We start from the raw sequence: 15583 nt of genomic DNA on the forward strand, positions 1-15583 counted from the left end.
CCCCGCCCCCCAACACACACACGCGCACACACACACACGCACACAGTCTCCCAGCCATACAAGGGCCAACAGCTACAAATAGTTACAGACTCACAGAACTAGGGGGAGGGCAAGAATGTTTAGCTGGAGTCAGATCCAAATTCACATACTGTGCCTGCACAGCCTCACAAAGGAGGCCAGAAACAACCACAAAGACACCCATTAATAAGAATAACAACAGCTGCCATGCATACAGGCAGCCCTGACCACGTGCCTGGCATCGGCACCACATTATTATTTGAGACAGGGTCTCACTCTGTCACCCAGGCTGGAGTGCAGTGGCACGATCTCAGCCCACTGCAGGCTCAACCTCCTGGGCTCAAGCAATCCTCCTGTCTCAGCTTCCCGAGTAGCTGGGACTACAGGTGCCCGCCACCACCACGCCAGGCTTTTTCCCTCCATTTTTTTCTTTTTTTCAAGAGACAAGGTCTCACTATGTTACTCAGGCTGGTCTCCAACTCCTGGGCTCAAGCAATCCTTCTGCCTCGGCCTCCCAAAGTGCTGGGATTACAGGTAAGAGCCACCGCACCTGACATGTTCTAACTTTTTTTTTTTAAATAAATTCAGGACATATGTTGACACAATCGACTGTTACACCAACTTTGTGAGGTAAATGCTATTATGAGCTCCACTTACAGACAGGGAAACCAAGGCACGAGGTGGTAAATATGGCTCCAGATTCCACACCCTTAACTGCTGCACCGTACAATTCCCCAGGCTGAGGACGGGTCAAGGCAAGAAGAGACCTGCAGGCCGGGCACGGTGGCTCACGCCTGTAATCCCAGCACTTTGGGAGGCCAAGGCAGGCGGATCATTTGATGTCAGGAATTTGAGACCAGCCTGGCCAACAAAGCGAAACCCCGTCCCTACTAAAAATACAAAAAGTAGCTGGGTGAGGTGGCACACACCTGTAATCCTGTAACCTACTTGGGAGGCTGAGGCAGGAGAATCGCTTGAACCTGCAAGGTGGAGGCTGCAGTGAGCTGTGATCATGCCACTGCACTCTAGCCTAGGCAACAGAGTGAGACTCCGTCTCTAAAAAAAAAAGAAACAGAAATGAACTGCAAAGGTCCAGGCAGGTGGCCTGGGCTCCTGAAGACACAAACTCACGCGCCCTCTGATGGGCCCACACACATACCCCCACACAAGCACACACCTCTGCAAGGCATACCATCACTACACCCACTCCCAATCCCACTCCCCCCCACGACAGGGGGTGATGGTGTGTGAGTCGGTGTGGAGTGCTCCTTCTCCGCAGGTGGACAGTGGGAGGGAGGGGGCCCTGCTCGTGCCACCGGTCCTGCCCACTGCCAGTCCTGGCTGGACACCATCAGGCCTGCTGCCAGGGGAGGGAGAGGATCCGGCTCCCTGCAACTTCCCACGCCTGGGCCTGGCTTCTGGGAAAGAGGGTGAAGACAGGGATGGCCAGGAGTTGCTGAGCTCCTAACTCCCATAAACGCTCGGTAGACAACTGGTGGCTGGGTCTTCTGTCAGTGCTGGTGGTCAGATTTCTGGGTGGACCTCCATAGCGGGAGGCAGACAGATGGCCAGAATGACTACAGTGTCTGCCTCTCCCCTGAACCCCCCAGGAAGCAGGTGTCCTGCCCAACTCCTGCCCCCAGCCTGGATATGGCCCAGGAAATGATCATCCCCCAACCCTGCTGACCCAGATTCTATTCCTGGCCTGCAGTGGAGGGAGGACAAGACTTGTATCGTTCCCGCCCTCCACTGGTCCTAGAGACACAGGCCTCTGATTCCTTCTCCTGGTAATACAGAAAGGAGCACAGGAGGCCGGGCACGGTGACTCACGCCTGTCATCCCAGCACTTTGGGAGGCCGAGGCGGGCGGATCACCTGTGATCAGGAGTTTGAGACCAGCCTGGCCAGCATGGTGAAACCCTGTCTCTACTAAAAATACAAAAAAAATTAGCCGGGCATGGTGATGCACGCTTGTAATCCCAGCTACTCAGGCGGCTGAGGCAGGAGAATCGCTTGAACTGGGAGGCGGAGGTTGCTGTGAGCAGAGATTGCGCCACTGCACTCCAGCCTGGGAGACAGAATGAGACTCCGTCTCACACACACACACACAAGACCACAGGCAAGGCAACTCCTACCACCACAGGCTGGGAGAATCAGGCTTGTCTCCCGCTCCCTGGGCCCCCAACCCCCTGGGCATTTTAGATTAGGTCTAAGCTTAGCCCTTTCTAGCACGGTCTAGCCTGCAAGTCTTCTCCCTGGGTCTTGCCTCAGTGCTCCCCACTGGGAACTAAGCTCACTTTCTGCTGGGGTTTAACCCTGGCCCCTTGCAGGGGTCTGGCCATACCTACTTTTTGTTGGGGTCCAACCTCAGCATTATTCATAGGGAGTCTAGCCTCAGACCCTCTGCTACAAATGGACCACTGCTCTCCCATAGCAGCCCTTTCTATCCACAAGTTTTCCTCTAAACGCTCAAGCTCCTTGCCTTTCCACTGGGATCTACCCTCAGATCTAGATCTTTCCACCGGCGTCTCATGTCAGCCCACTCCACTAGGGTCTAACCTCAATTCACTTGCTGGGGTCTAACCTCAGTTCTTTTCCTTCCACTTTACACAGTCTGTTCCACATCGGTTTAACTTTAGCCTTTCTGCTAAGGTGTCACCTCATTTCTTTCTCTCAGGTTCTACCCTGGGACCTAACCTCCATCCTGTTTCTGGGTCTAGCCTTGGATTCCCTCTCCCCCAAATCCGTCTCCCTCAATTCCTCTGGGTGAATCCAGCATCCATCACAGAGCCAGGCATACAGCAGGTGCCCACCAAATGCTTGCCGAACAAAATAATCGAGACAACTGGGAAATGCTGTTCTTCTGGACATATAAATAACCATCAGTTAGCCAGTTCTCATCGAGAGTGGACAGGGTGGGTCGGGATCATCCCTGCTTTCAAATAGGGACACTGAGGCACAGAGAGAGAAGTGGGTTAGCTGGGGTCTCAGGGCACAGCTTCACCACCCTAGGGAGGTCTGAGGACAGCATCCTGTCCTTCAGGACAACCCCCACCAGCGGGTGGCGGTGAGCACGCCATGAGTTGCCCCAGGTCTGGGGAGAGTGGGTGCGTGGGTGCTTAAGAGGCTGCATTCTCAGCTGGCCCTGCACCTGCCTCGTCCTCCGACCCCTGTAGCCGACGTCTCCTCTGCTCCACTTGACGTCGAAGCCGGGTCAAGACCAGCTCCGAGGCCTGGATCAGGCTGTGCTGTGGGGAACAAGAGAAGGAGGGGGACGGAGCTGAGGAAGAGCTGCAGGGGGGAAGGTGACATCATGGCGGGACTGTCTGGAGTGAAGCAACTCCAAAGGCCAGGAGCTCGGCTCAGGTGGGAGGGCAGAGAGCAGACCACAGTGTGTGGGATGGGAATGGGCCTCTGTGATGGGGTGAAGGGGAGTGGCCTTAAGCGAATTTCCGGTGGGAGGGACAAAGCCTAGACCCAAATGTAAGGAAATGAGATTAGAAGGAACATAAAATGTAGCCAGGCGTGGAGGCAGGCGCCTATAATCCCAGCTACTCAGGAGGCTGAGGCAGGAGAATCACTTCAACCCAGAAGGTGAAGGTTGCAGTGAACTCAGATCACGCCACTGCACTCTAGCCTGGGAAACAGAGCAAGACTTTGTCTCAAAAAAAAAAAAAAAAAAAAAAAAGGGCCGGTGGCTCACGCCTGTAATCCCAGCACGTTGGGAGGCCGAGGTGGGCGGATGACTTGAGGCCAGAAGTTCAAGACCAACCTGGGCAACATGGTGAAACCCCGTCTCTACTAAAAATACAAAAATTAGCTGGGCGTGGTGGCGGGCACCTGTAATCCCAGCTGTTTGAGAGGCTCAGGCATGAGAATCGTTTGAACCTGGGAGGTGGTTGCAGTGAGCTGAGATCGAGTCACTGCACTCCAGCTTGGGTGACAGAGCAAGACTCTGTTTCAAAAATAAAAGAATAAAAGAATAAATAAATAAATAAATCTCCTTCATCAGGCCGGTGCCCCCACCCCAGCTGCTGTGAGCGCTCACAGGTGCCCCTTTCTCCTGGGAGCTGTCCTGGCCGGTAGGAACTGCCTACCAGAAATGAGTTCCTCCCTCCCCTGGGAGGTGGCCTGCACCCGCTGCCCGAAACTGCTGAGGTCAACCCTTCTCCCCGAGAGCCGGGGTTACCTGCAGGATGTGCACGCCCTTCAGGGAGACCACGGCAAGCTCCTGCAGCCCGTCCCCGGTCAGGTCCACGTGAGCCATGGCCAGCAGGGGACTGGAGAAGCCCCGCTGCCACAGCAGGCGGAACCCGTGCTGGGCCTCAGGGAGCCCCGACTCTGGGCCCTGGTACTTATAACACAGCAGTTCCTGCAGGGGTGGAGAGTGAGGTCACACAGGTAGACGGGGAGCACAGTGGAGGGAGGCCGGTGGGGGGTGGCTCCAACCGTCAGGTCCCACCTGTCCGTAGGTGGCCACCAGGACTTCTGGCCGCCCATCCAAATCCACGTCGGTGACCAGGCCGCAGAGGACGCTGTCAAATTGGTCACTGCCGGGCAGGAGAAGCTGGTCTTCAAGGCCCCGGTGCAGCAGGTCCCTGAGGGTCCCAAATGCAGCAGACAGACTGGGGTCAGCTTGCAGTGCCCGGCACCCTTGGCAGACGCTGAGCTGGGCACCGGTACTGCTTCCCTTCTCAGGCCTAGACACACTGGTCCTCCGGAAGCCTAGACATCATCATCTCAGATTTGGACATATTCATAGATCCAGCGAGGGGTCCACCAGTGCACTCAAGCCCTTCACCTCCGGGACCACCTCACTCCCAGATGGAAAGCCACAGGGTCCCATCTGGGGATTCAGACACACGTGTCCTCAATCTAGACACCCACGCTGCCTTCATGGGACCCCAAAGAGGGCTTAGCCCTGGCCGGACACCTTCACCACCCCTAGAGGGGTGCCAGAGCTGGCCATAGTCGCTTCCGAGAGCTGACTGGGAAACGTTCCCATGTAATCACGTTCATGGTTCGAAAGCCACTGTAGCAGAAGTATTTACACTCTGGAAACTCTGGTAAATGCTACAAACCTGGGCTTTCCTCGTGCATAGCCAGTGATTAGCCATTTGTCAGCACACCTACTACATCCACTCCAGGGGGCATCTCTGCTCCCACCCCCCTACCTCAACATATTCCCTGCAAGTCTAGACTTCAATATTGACAGCCCCCGCCCCTGGGTCACAAGTATCTTTACTTGTCCAGCTCTGAGTAATCCACCCAAAGGAACTTACTGTGGAGAATGACAAGGTTAGACCACAGCGCAAAGAAACAAGGTTAGACCACACCCATGTGTCTCAGGCCCCCTTACCGATACACCACTGCTGGCTCCAACATGCTGGCCACAAGCACGCTGTACTCATCCTCTGCTGGCTTGTCCTTGGTCTCTGGAGAAGAAACATGAATGGTAATCCCAGCACTCTTGAGAGGTCGAGGCGGGTGGATCAGCTGAGGTCAGGAGTTCAAGACCATCCTGGTCAACGTGATAAAACCCCGCCTCTACTAAAAATATAAAAATTAGTCAGGCATGGTGGCAGGCACCTGTAATGCCAGCTACTCAGGAGGCTGAGGCAGGAGAATTGCTTGAACCTGGGAGGCGGAGGTTGGAGTGAGCCGAGATTGCACCACTGCACTCCAGCCTGGGTGACAGAGCGAGACTCCGTCTCAGAAAAAAAAAAACATGAATGAAGAGGGGAATGGTTTTGTGGGGACAGGTTCTGGGCTCCTCGTCATACCCCAGGCCCCTTTAATGACAGACATGCAGGTTAGATCTCTGGAAAAACTCTTGAGGCTGTGTTACAGAGGGAGGGTAAGAGATTGGCCTATGAGAGAAATTATGAACGTCAGACACCAAAAGGAGAAATAGGTGTTAGATGATAGTCTGAGGTTCCGGGTGCGGTGGCTCACGCCTGTAATCCCAGCATTTTGGGAGATCGAGGCAGGCGGATCGCCTGAGGTCAGGAGTTCGAGACTAGCCTGGCCAACATGGTGAAACCCCGTCTCTACTAAAAACACAAAAATTAGACACAAAAATTAGCCCGGTGTGATGGCATACGCTTGTAATCCCAGCTACTCAGGAGGCTGAGGCAGGGGAATTACTTGAACCCGGGAGGTGGAGGTGACAGTGAGCCGAGATTGAGCCAATGCACTCCAGCCTGGGCGACAGAGCCAGACTCTCTCTGGGGAAAAAAAAAAAAAAAAAGACATTTGTGCATGTATGTTTACAGCAGCCCTTCACAACTGCAAAGATGTGGAACTAACCTAAGTGGCCATCGACTAATGAGTGGAGAAAGAAAATGTGGCATATATACACCATGGAATACTACACAAGTCATAAAAAGGAATGAAATGTTGTCTTTTGCAGCAACTTAGATGGAACTGGAGATCCTTATCCTAAGTGCAGTAACACAGGAGTGGAAAACCAAAAAATGTATGTTCTCACAGAAGAGGGAGCTAAGCTATGAGTACACAAAGGCATACAGAGTATATGATGGGGTTTGGAGATTCAGAAGCGGGAAGGTGGGAGAGGGTGTGGGATAAAAGCTACACATTAGGTACAACAGACGCTACTCGGGTGATGGGTGTATTAAAATCTCAGAATCCATCACTATAGAATTTATCCATGCAACCAAAACCACTTGTGTCCCCAAAGTGATTGAAATAATTTTTTTTTTTCTTTTTTGAGACAGAGTCTCACTCCGTCGCCCAGGCTGGAGGGCAGTGGTGTGACCTCAGCTCACTGCCACCTCCACCTCCTAGGTTCAAGCGCTTCTTCTGCCTCAGCCTCCCGAGTAGCTGGGATTACAGGCGCCCGCCACCACGCCCGGCTAATTTTTGTATTTTTAGTAGAGATGGGGTTTCACCGTGTTGGTCAGGCTGGTCCTGAACTCCTGACCTCAGGTGATCTGCCTGCTTCAGCCTCCCAAAGTGCTGGGATTACCGCGCCTAGTCAAAACTTTTTTAAAAAAGCAAAATGCCAGTCAGGGACAGACCCCAGTAAAGGAGCAGGAATGATCAGCATACTGGGGAAAAGGCTAGACTCTGAGTGGTGGGACGGTGGTGAGTCCAGGAGCATAGCCGGGAGCTAGACTGCAGCAACAGACACAGTGAAGGGGCCACAGAGTGGGGTGAAGAAGTCCCGATGTGAGACGTGCAGGTTAGGGTACAGAGGGAGAGGTGGACGCTCAGCCCCAGGCTGCGGGGCTAAGGTTACACCAAAGTGAGGAGACCAACTCTGGACCCTAACAGAAAATATATGGGTTAGGCCCCATGTGCCAGTCTTGGAAGTTAAATTCACAGGAGGGGAGGGGAGGGAAGAGGTGCACTGTAGTTCAAGGCCTGGAGTGGGGGATGCAGGAGGGAGGGACTGGGGGCTGGACACTTTGGGAGAGGGGTGCAAATCTGGGTGGGAGGACCCAAGAATGCAGAGTTGTCTCTTCCCCCGACACGTTCCCTCCACCGCTCTCTCCCCATCCCCTCAAACCCAGAGCTCACCCTTAGGGGCCGAGAGGCTGAACACGATCACTCGGGAGATGGGGCCGTCCTGCAGGACCGACCACATCTGCAGAACCTCTGCGTGGAGAGCGAGGACTCAGAGCCCCAGCCCCACCCCGGTCCCGCCCCCAGCCCTGAAACTTTTGCCTTTCCCCGCCACCGTTCAGCCCCACCCTAGCCCCGCCCCTCCGCAGCTCTCGAACCCACCCAAGCCCCGCCCCCAAGCCCCACCCTCAAGCCCCACCCTCATCCCTTCCCCCCATTACCCTACCTCACCCAGCTCCAGCCCTTGGCGCCACCCTAGCCCCGCCCGGCTAGCCCCACCCTCATCCCTCAACCCCCTTACCTCCCTCTCCTGCCCCACCTAGCTCCAGTCCTCAGCCCCACCCTGGCCCCGCCCCCAGCCCTCAACCCCACCCCTTACCCCGCCTCACCGTGGCCCTCACCTCGACTCTGCTGGTCCACGTGGGCGACACGGACATAACCACTCTGACAGCCCAGAGCTGAGAGGCGCCGGGACGTGCCGGGGAGGTTGTGGACGTCCAGCCAGAGGACGCTGGCGGGCGGATGGATGGACAGGACCGAGGGCCATTGCTGGGCCCAGCCCCGCCCCTCTGCCTCCCCAGGGGCAGTTGCCCCTCCCTGTAGCCCTGGGACCCTGATTCCTGCTGGATAATCCTCACCGCCCAATTCCTCTGGGGTCAATTCTCACCACCCGAGGGCTGAGTCTACCTCTTGTTTTTTCTGGTGTCACCCCTGCTGATCAATTTCTCTGAAGTCAGGCCGTGGACTCGTTTTTCTGAGCTCCTCCCTGGTGCCCAATTTCTCTAAGGTCCCACCGCCTGATTTCTCTGAGGTCACTGCCCTGGTCCCCAGTGGCCTCTTTCGGGGCCTCTCCTACCTACTGGTCAGGTTCGTCAGCTCTGGGAAGAGGTTTTCCACGGGCTGTTCCTCAAACTGATGCAGCCCCTCGTTCTGGGGGAACCAAGACCCACCCCACCCCCGCTTAAGTCAGTTTCACATATATACCCACCCAGCGCCAGCCCACAGTGAACCCCACAGGGCTCTGCCCAGCACGCCTCCCCGCCTCACCTCCTTGTAGAGATGAACAGCCGGGTCATTCCCACTCAAGAGAAACACAGTCTCCAGTTGATCCCCGACCTGGACCCTGAAAGCAGAGAAATCTAGAACCCAAGGTAGTGGAGTCCATGTGGTCTGAGAACCAGAACTCTCCTCTTGCAAAAACCCCGGCCTGTTGAGAACCTTAATATTCTGGGATCCAGACACTAGACCCAGGGTTAGAATCTCAGGGCTCAAGCTCCTGAGTACTCTATCTCCTTGAAATACCCAACTGTAGAAACGAGCCCTCAGAGAATCTCAGAATCAGGGAATGTACCTCCCAATCTCAGAATTGAGGGAACATGGCTTGCTAGAACCTCCCACTCTTAGACCCCGCATCTACTCCTACCTTCGCTCTGTGGATTTAGGAATGGAATGTGGAACTCCAGAATGAACTGTAGAACCTTAGAAAGCTAGGACCTCTTCAATCTGAAACCCCAGTATTCTAGAAGTGCTGTTTTCTGTCTCCTTAGAAATACTAAAACTTCTAAAATTTGCCATCACAGATTTCAGATTCACGGAATGATAGAATATCCAAATCCTAGCAAGAAGAACATTAGCGCAATTAGAATCTTCAGTTTCGGGAACTCTCACCTGTTAGACCAGGGGTTGGCCAACTATGACCTGTAGACCAAATCCAACCCACTATCTGTTTTTGTAAATAAAGTTTTATTGGAACACAGCCACATTCATTCATTTACACAGTGTCAATGGCTGCTTTCTGGCTACAATGGCAAAGTGAGTAGTTGTGACAGACTGGCCCTCAAAGCCTAATATTTAGTATCTGGACTTCTACCAAAAAAAGTTTGCCAATCCCTGTTCTAGACCATCTGTGTTCTGGAATGGAATCTGGAACTCTAGAATGGATTCCACACACGTTGGGGTTCTAGCACCTTGGTATTCTAGATGGTCTATGTTCTATCTCCTTGAAAGATGAGAATGTCACCGGGCGCAGTGGCTCACGCCTGTAATCCCAGCACTTTGGGAGGCCGAGGCGGGCGGACGGATCACGAGGTCAGGAGATCGAGACCATCCTGGCTAACACGGTGAAACTCCATCTCTACTAAAAATACAAAAAATTAGTTGGGCGTGGTGGCGGGCGCCTGTGGTCCCAGCTACTCGGGAGGCTGAGGCAGGAGAATGGCGTGAACCCAGGAGGCGGAGCTTGCAGTGAGCCGAGATCGCGCCACCGCACTCCAACCTGGGTGACAGCGAGACTCCATCTCAAAAAAAAAAGAAAGATAAGAATGTCAGGAATTTATCATTACAGAACCTCAGAAGATTCTGTCTTCTATCTTACTGTAGAACATTCAAATGTTGGAATCTTAGAGCTTACGACTCTAGAAAACTTAGCATCTCTGATCTTGGAATGTCAGACTCTAGAACGTTAGAATCTGGGAACTCTAGATGTGCAGAATTCCCAGAATTCCCAGGTGCTCCATCAAGTCTCTCAGATTATCTAGTTCAGGAATGGCAGGGTGGTGGCCCCTTGGCCATCTGGTCTATGGCCACCTTAAAATCATGATGCTTGGGCCGGGTGTGGTGGCTCACGCCTGTAATCCCAGCACTTTGGGAGGCTGAGGCAGGCGGATCGCCTGAGGTCAGGAGTTCGAGACTAGCCTGGCCAACATGGTGAAAACCAATCTATACTAAAAATATAAAAAGTAGCCAGGCATGGTGGCATGAGCCTGTAATCCTAGCTACTCAGGAGGCTGAAGTAGGAGAATCACTTGCACCTGGGAGGTAGAGGTTGCAGTGAGCTGAGATCAAGCCACTGCACTCCAGTCTGGCAACAGAGCGAGACTCCATCTCAAAAAAAAAAAAAAAAAAAAAAAAAAAAGCACGATGCTCTAAAAAACAAACATAGAATCTGATTGTGGGCAAGTTCGTGGTCTCCACTTAGCTACAGCTTTCCAACCTCAGCTGCATATGCGTGTGTGCACACATGCTACCTGTTACATTACACTTGTGCTTTCCATTCTCACACGACCTCCCTGGTCCCCAAAGGCATTTTAGTTTAATTTAATTTATTTATTTTTGAGACAGAGTTTTGCTCTTGTCACCTGGGCTGGAATGCCGTGGTGCAATCTTGGCTCACTGCAACCTCCACCTCCCAGGTTCAAGTGATTCTCCTGCCTCAGCCTCCTGAGTAGCTGGGATTACAGGTGCGTACCACCATCCCAGCTAATTTTTGTATTTTTAGTAGAGATGGGGTTTCGTCATGTTGGCCAGGCTGGTCTTGAACTCCTGACCTCAGGTGATCCATCCACCTCAACCTCTCAAAGTGCTGAGATTACAGGTGTAAGCCACCGTGCCCGGCTGGCATTTTAGTTTTCAATCTCTAATCTAGTACAACCTCTTTATTTTCCAAAAGGGGAAACAGACTACAGGGGTCTGTAAGTAAAGAAGGGGTTTGAGAGCTCAGGGTTTCTACATTTACAGTGGGGTGGGCGCGGATGCCCAGGGGACACTCACTCTGCATGGCACAGCTGGAACGGAGTGAACTGGAGCTCCAGGTTCAGGCAGCTCTCTGTAGGGACGGGCACGTGAGCATGGGGGACCTGCTGGGGACCCTCTCCCTCCTCCCGTCCACGCCTCACTCACGGGCAATGGAGTCAAGGTTGTACTCAGAGCCGGGCTCATAGTCGCAGTAAATGTTCAGGAAGGGGCTGCCCTTGTCCCCTGAATCCTGGGGGAGGACACGGGGTTCAGGGGAGGGCAAGGGTGGCAGGTGGGATCTAGGGCAGCTCAGTGGAACTCACCATGTGTGTAAGGAGGAGGGCGAAGGGAGGTGGAGGGGGCTCTAGGTACCTTGATGAACGTGATCCCCACAACCAGACCCCGCTTGGGGGGTGACTTGTTGAAAGTGTCAATGGAGACAATCTCCGCGTCCACTGGGAGGGGAGAGTTCTAAGTTCAGTGTCAGGCAGACTCATGACTCCGATCTCCCAAACATGGTGAACTCCGGCCACCGCAATGATCATGCCCTCTGGTCTGAGTCCTGACCGCCATCACCCGACCTCTGTTCCCTGGGTACCAGGGATCCTGACCTGTAAGTCTGAAGAATCCTGAAACCCTAGGCTCATCCAGGCCCCAACTATGCCTGCCTCCTGATCCCAGTGACCCCCTTAAACCACCCCGATTCCATTCTCCCAGCACGGTGACCCGGCTCAGAGAGAGCCTCAGAAGCCTTCTCAACACCACGTTCCAGGGCCCTCCCAGCACCATAGCGCCACCCACCGGGAATGTAGTTGAACTGCAGCTCCTTGGCCACTGGCCGGATTTTCTGTCGGAGGTCTTGGTAGCGGAAGTCGAGCACCTTGCCTTTAAGCGTGGCGGCCAGCAGCTCCCCGCGCCCGCCGGCGCCGCCTGCCAGCCCATACACATTGCTCTGCGACGAGAAGCGCGTGAAGCTGTCCTCGCGCAGCGGACAAGGCCCCGCGGCCACGGCCGCCTCCCCCATCACGCCCCTCAGTTACGCACCCTCTCGGCAGTCCCCGCCGCAACCCGCACTACCCAACCTACGACTCTCTAAGCGACCTGAACCGCCGGGTGCCCGGCCGTTGCGCAGGCTGATGACGTACAAGAAGCTGCTGGCGTTGCCCTCTCCCAAGATGGCGGCCAGATTGCATGCTCGGGTCTCCCAGGCAACTTTGACCCACTGCGCCTGCGCACTCTTCTCCTTTCCATTTCTGGACCAAGCGGCTGCCATAAGGAGTCTGTGACTAGAGGTGGGAGGTGGCGGCCACGGCTTCTCGCTCTATGCTGTGTGGAAGGTCGAATCATCATCATCGTAAAACTTAATATTGCCCTTATGTGCCAGGAACTACTATAAGTGCATTCCATATAATTTATTAAAAATTTGGAAGGGGGTGGAGGTAGGTACTTAAATCCATTTTACAGATGAAGGAATTGAAGCACAGAGGGGTAAAGTAACTTGCCTAAGATCACACAGCTAGTAACGAGCGGTCAGTACTGGAAACCAAACAAGGTAATTCCACAGTTCACTTTTTTTTTTTTTTTTTTTTTCTTTTTGAGACAGAGTCTTGCTCTGTCACCCTGGAGTGCAGTGGTGCGATCTCAGCTCACTGCAACCTCTGCCTCCTGGGTTCAAGCGATTCTTCTGCCTCAGCCTCCCGAGTAGCTGGGATTACAGGCGCCACCACACCTGGCTAGTTTTTCTATTTTTAGTAGAGATGGGGTTTTGCTATGTTGCCCAGGCTGGTCTCTTAACTCCTGACCTCAGGCGATCCACTTCGGCCTCCCAAAGTGCTAGGATTATAGGTGTGAACCACCTTGCCCGGACCATACTTCATAATCTTAACAGTATCACCTTTAAAATAATGAATACATTCTTCTTGACCCCAAGGAAAAATGATCCAGCTATAATAACCAACTCTTTTATCGAACACCTACTTGGTGACAGTCATGCTGGCTCTGATAATCTGACTCCTCACAATTGTTCTGCAAGGGCCTACTGTTACCCTCCCTGCCGGTTCACTTATTCAGGATTCATTGAGTTTTTTTTTTTTTTTTTTTTTTTTTGAGACGGAGTCTCGCTCTGTCACCCGGGCTGGAGTGCAGTGGCCGGATCTCAGCTCACTGCAAGCTCCGCCTCCCGGGTTCACGCCATTCTCCTGCCTCAGCCTCCCAAGTAGCTGGGACTACAGGCGCCCGCCACCTCGCCCGGCTAGCTTTTTGTATTTTTTAGTAGAGACGGGGTTTCGCCGTGTTATCCAGGATGGTCTCGATCTCCTGACCTTGTGATCCGCCCGTCTCAGCCTCCCAAAGTGCTGGGATTACAGGCTTGAGCCACCGCGCCCGGCTATTCATTGAGTTTTTACTGTGTGCCTGGACATCCTTTGCAAATCTATCTCACTAATCTTTGCAAGAAAGAAACCTCTTCAAAGGGGTTTATTATCCCAGTTTACAGAGGATGAAATGGAGGCTCGGAAAGAGTAACTCCACTGACTGACTCATTAGTGGTGGGGACAGGATGTAAACCAGGTGTTCCCCAATCTGGGGCCTTCAGGGGTTCCTATCTGTGCTTCTTTGTCCCTAGAAGGCCACGAAGGTTTGGGTAGTCTGTGCACATCTGTGTATCATTTCCAGAAGACATGGGTTGGCCAGCTGTCCTGGACACCTCGAGCACACACAGACTGCAAGCTCCATGAAGGAAGCAGCTGATCTCCCTTGATCACGGTCTTATCGCCTGTACCTGGACCACAAGACCTGACACAAAGCAGGCATTCAGTAAATATGTGTCAAAAATCACAAACTATGTGCTGAGCACATAAGAGACAGCAAATGGAAAGTTCTCAAAGGCAGACTGGATAAGGGAGGTGGCAAGAAGGAATTTGTGATGATTCCAGATTTCTGGATGTGGGGAGAAGTTCCTGGAGGGTAGTCTGGGAATGCCATCAGTGCTGCTGTGTTCCCAGGGCCTGGCATGCAGCAGGTGCTTAGTGAATTTGCTGAGGGAGTGGCACGTGGGTCTAGTGCTACTTCATCAGTGCGTTTCCTTCAGGTGTCTTCCCTCCCTAGTAACCTATAAGCCACATGTTGAGCGGATGAATAAAAAAATGAAGTTACAGGTTAGGAAGGAATCATTCTGTTCAGAGGTTTCCAATCCTAACTGCACACTTGAACCGCCTATGAAGCTTTAAAAAGCAAACCAAAACAGGCCGGGCATGGTGGCTCATGCCTGTAATTCCAGCACTTTGGAAGCTGAGGCAGGCGGATCACCTGAGGTCAGGAGTTTGAGACCAGCCTGGCCAACACGGTGAAGCCCTGTCTCTACTAAAAATACAAAAATTAGCTGGGCGTAGTGGCACACACTTGTAATCCCAGCTACTCGGGAGGCTGAGGCAGGAGAATCACTTGAACCCGGGAGGCAGAGGTTGCAGTGAGTCAAGATTGCACCACTGCACTCCAGCCTGGGTGATAGAGCGAGACTCTATCTCAAAAAAAAAAAAAAAAAAAAAACACAAAAACAAAAACCCAAAACAAAAGGGTAAGGAAACCTAGTCAAACCGTAATTTATCAGAGTGCGGCCCCAGCCTGGATACTTTTATTTTTGCGCCATGATGCCTAATTTTTGTATTTTTAGCAGAGACAGGGTTTTGCCATGTCAGCTAGGTTGGTCTTGAACTCCTGACCTCAAGTGATCCACCAGCGTGGGCCTCCCAAAGTGCTGCGATTACAGGCATGAGCCACAGCACCCAGCCCCAAGCCTGGATACTTTCAAGGACTTTAAAGCATAGTCAGGGCTGAGCATCACTGATTTAGGTCATGAATGGCAGAAACAGATTCTCACACTATCCTTCAGCCAGTGCGCACAACGGGGGCAGACATGGTAATCAATCTCAGGTCTCAGGAGTCTTTGCTGCCATTATCAATGCACTGGAGCTGTGGCAGGAGCTGCAGGGGACAGAGGAGCAGGGCAGATGTCAGGGAATTTGAACCTCGCCTGCATTTCTCTAGGCTTACTGGGCTGCAGCCTCTCTCCCAGGAGCATACCCTGGTTTCCTAGGCAGCCCCTCCTCTGTGCAGGTACTGCCCCTGCTCACTTCCTGACACTTTCCCATCCTGCCTGAGCACTGAGCCTCCTCCAGCCCGTCTCCTCCATAGTGAGGGGCCCTGCACAGGGCAGGGTAAAGCACATGCGTAACAGACAGGTCCCCCAACATGCACATTGTGGAGTGTGGTGGAGGCAGCTGGTTCCTGCCCACTTTTCCCGGGCAAAGGCTCCTGCTATCTCCTCCCCCACTCCCCAGACCCACTCGGGCCTCAGACTCTGCCCACCAAAGCCGCTTCCTCCCCCGTCCTGTGACAGATGGAACAACTGTCACCGGGGCGTTCAGCCTTCCTGCCAGGGAAATGTGGACATGGGAGATTCGGCGAGC

The 15583-nt window shown here is 53.4% G+C and overlaps 1 protein-coding gene across 6 annotated transcripts; it reads right to left on the bottom strand.

The window, feature by feature from the left end:
• Positions 1-2870: 2870 nt before the first annotated feature.
• On the bottom strand, positions 2871-12335 carry KPTN (kaptin, actin binding protein). 6 transcript variants are annotated; one of them, XM_077980728.1, is made up of 13 exons: positions 12219-12291; positions 11919-12069; positions 11490-11572; positions 11283-11367; positions 11154-11208; positions 8652-8727; positions 8461-8534; positions 8006-8115; positions 7560-7637; positions 5377-5452; positions 4480-4615; positions 4207-4389; positions 2871-3265 (listed from the first exon to the last, which is right to left on the bottom strand). In XM_077980728.1, the coding sequence occupies exons 9-13, from the start codon at positions 7624-7626 to the stop codon at positions 3137-3139; spliced, it is 591 nt and encodes a 196-aa protein (XP_077836854.1). In that variant the 5' UTR covers positions 7627-7637; positions 8006-8115; positions 8461-8534; positions 8652-8727; positions 11154-11208; positions 11283-11367; positions 11490-11572; positions 11919-12069; positions 12219-12291; the 3' UTR covers positions 2871-3136. The 6 variants fall into 6 exon arrangements, with proteins under 6 accessions (XP_077836854.1, XP_077836855.1, XP_077836851.1 ...); XM_077980729.1 differs by lacking the exon at positions 12219-12291 and adding an exon at positions 12162-12197; XM_077980725.1 differs by lacking the exon at positions 11490-11572 and having other exon boundaries at positions 12204-12335.
• Positions 12336-15583: the final 3248 nt, after the last annotated feature.

The sequence above is a fragment of the Macaca mulatta genome, chromosome 19, assembly GCF_049350105.2.
Source record: "Macaca mulatta isolate MMU2019108-1 chromosome 19, T2T-MMU8v2.0, whole genome shotgun sequence".
Classification (NCBI taxonomy): Eukaryota; Metazoa; Chordata; class Mammalia; order Primates; family Cercopithecidae; genus Macaca; species Macaca mulatta.

Bases quoted from the DNA above. Each gene is read 5' to 3' on its own strand.
- KPTN (XM_001112985.5), bottom strand. From the start codon at position 12,141: ATGGGGGAGGCGGCCGTGGCCGCGGGGCCTTGTCCGCTGCGCGAGGAC. The intron at 11,209-11,282 runs GTGAGTGAGGCG...CCGTCCCTACAG, and splicing joins CAACCTTGACTCCATTGCCC to AGAGCTGCCTGAACCTGGAG. The intron at 8,535-8,651 runs GTGAGGCGGGGA...TGGTTCCCCCAG, and splicing joins CTGTTCATCTCTACAAGGAG to AACGAGGGGCTGCATCAGTT.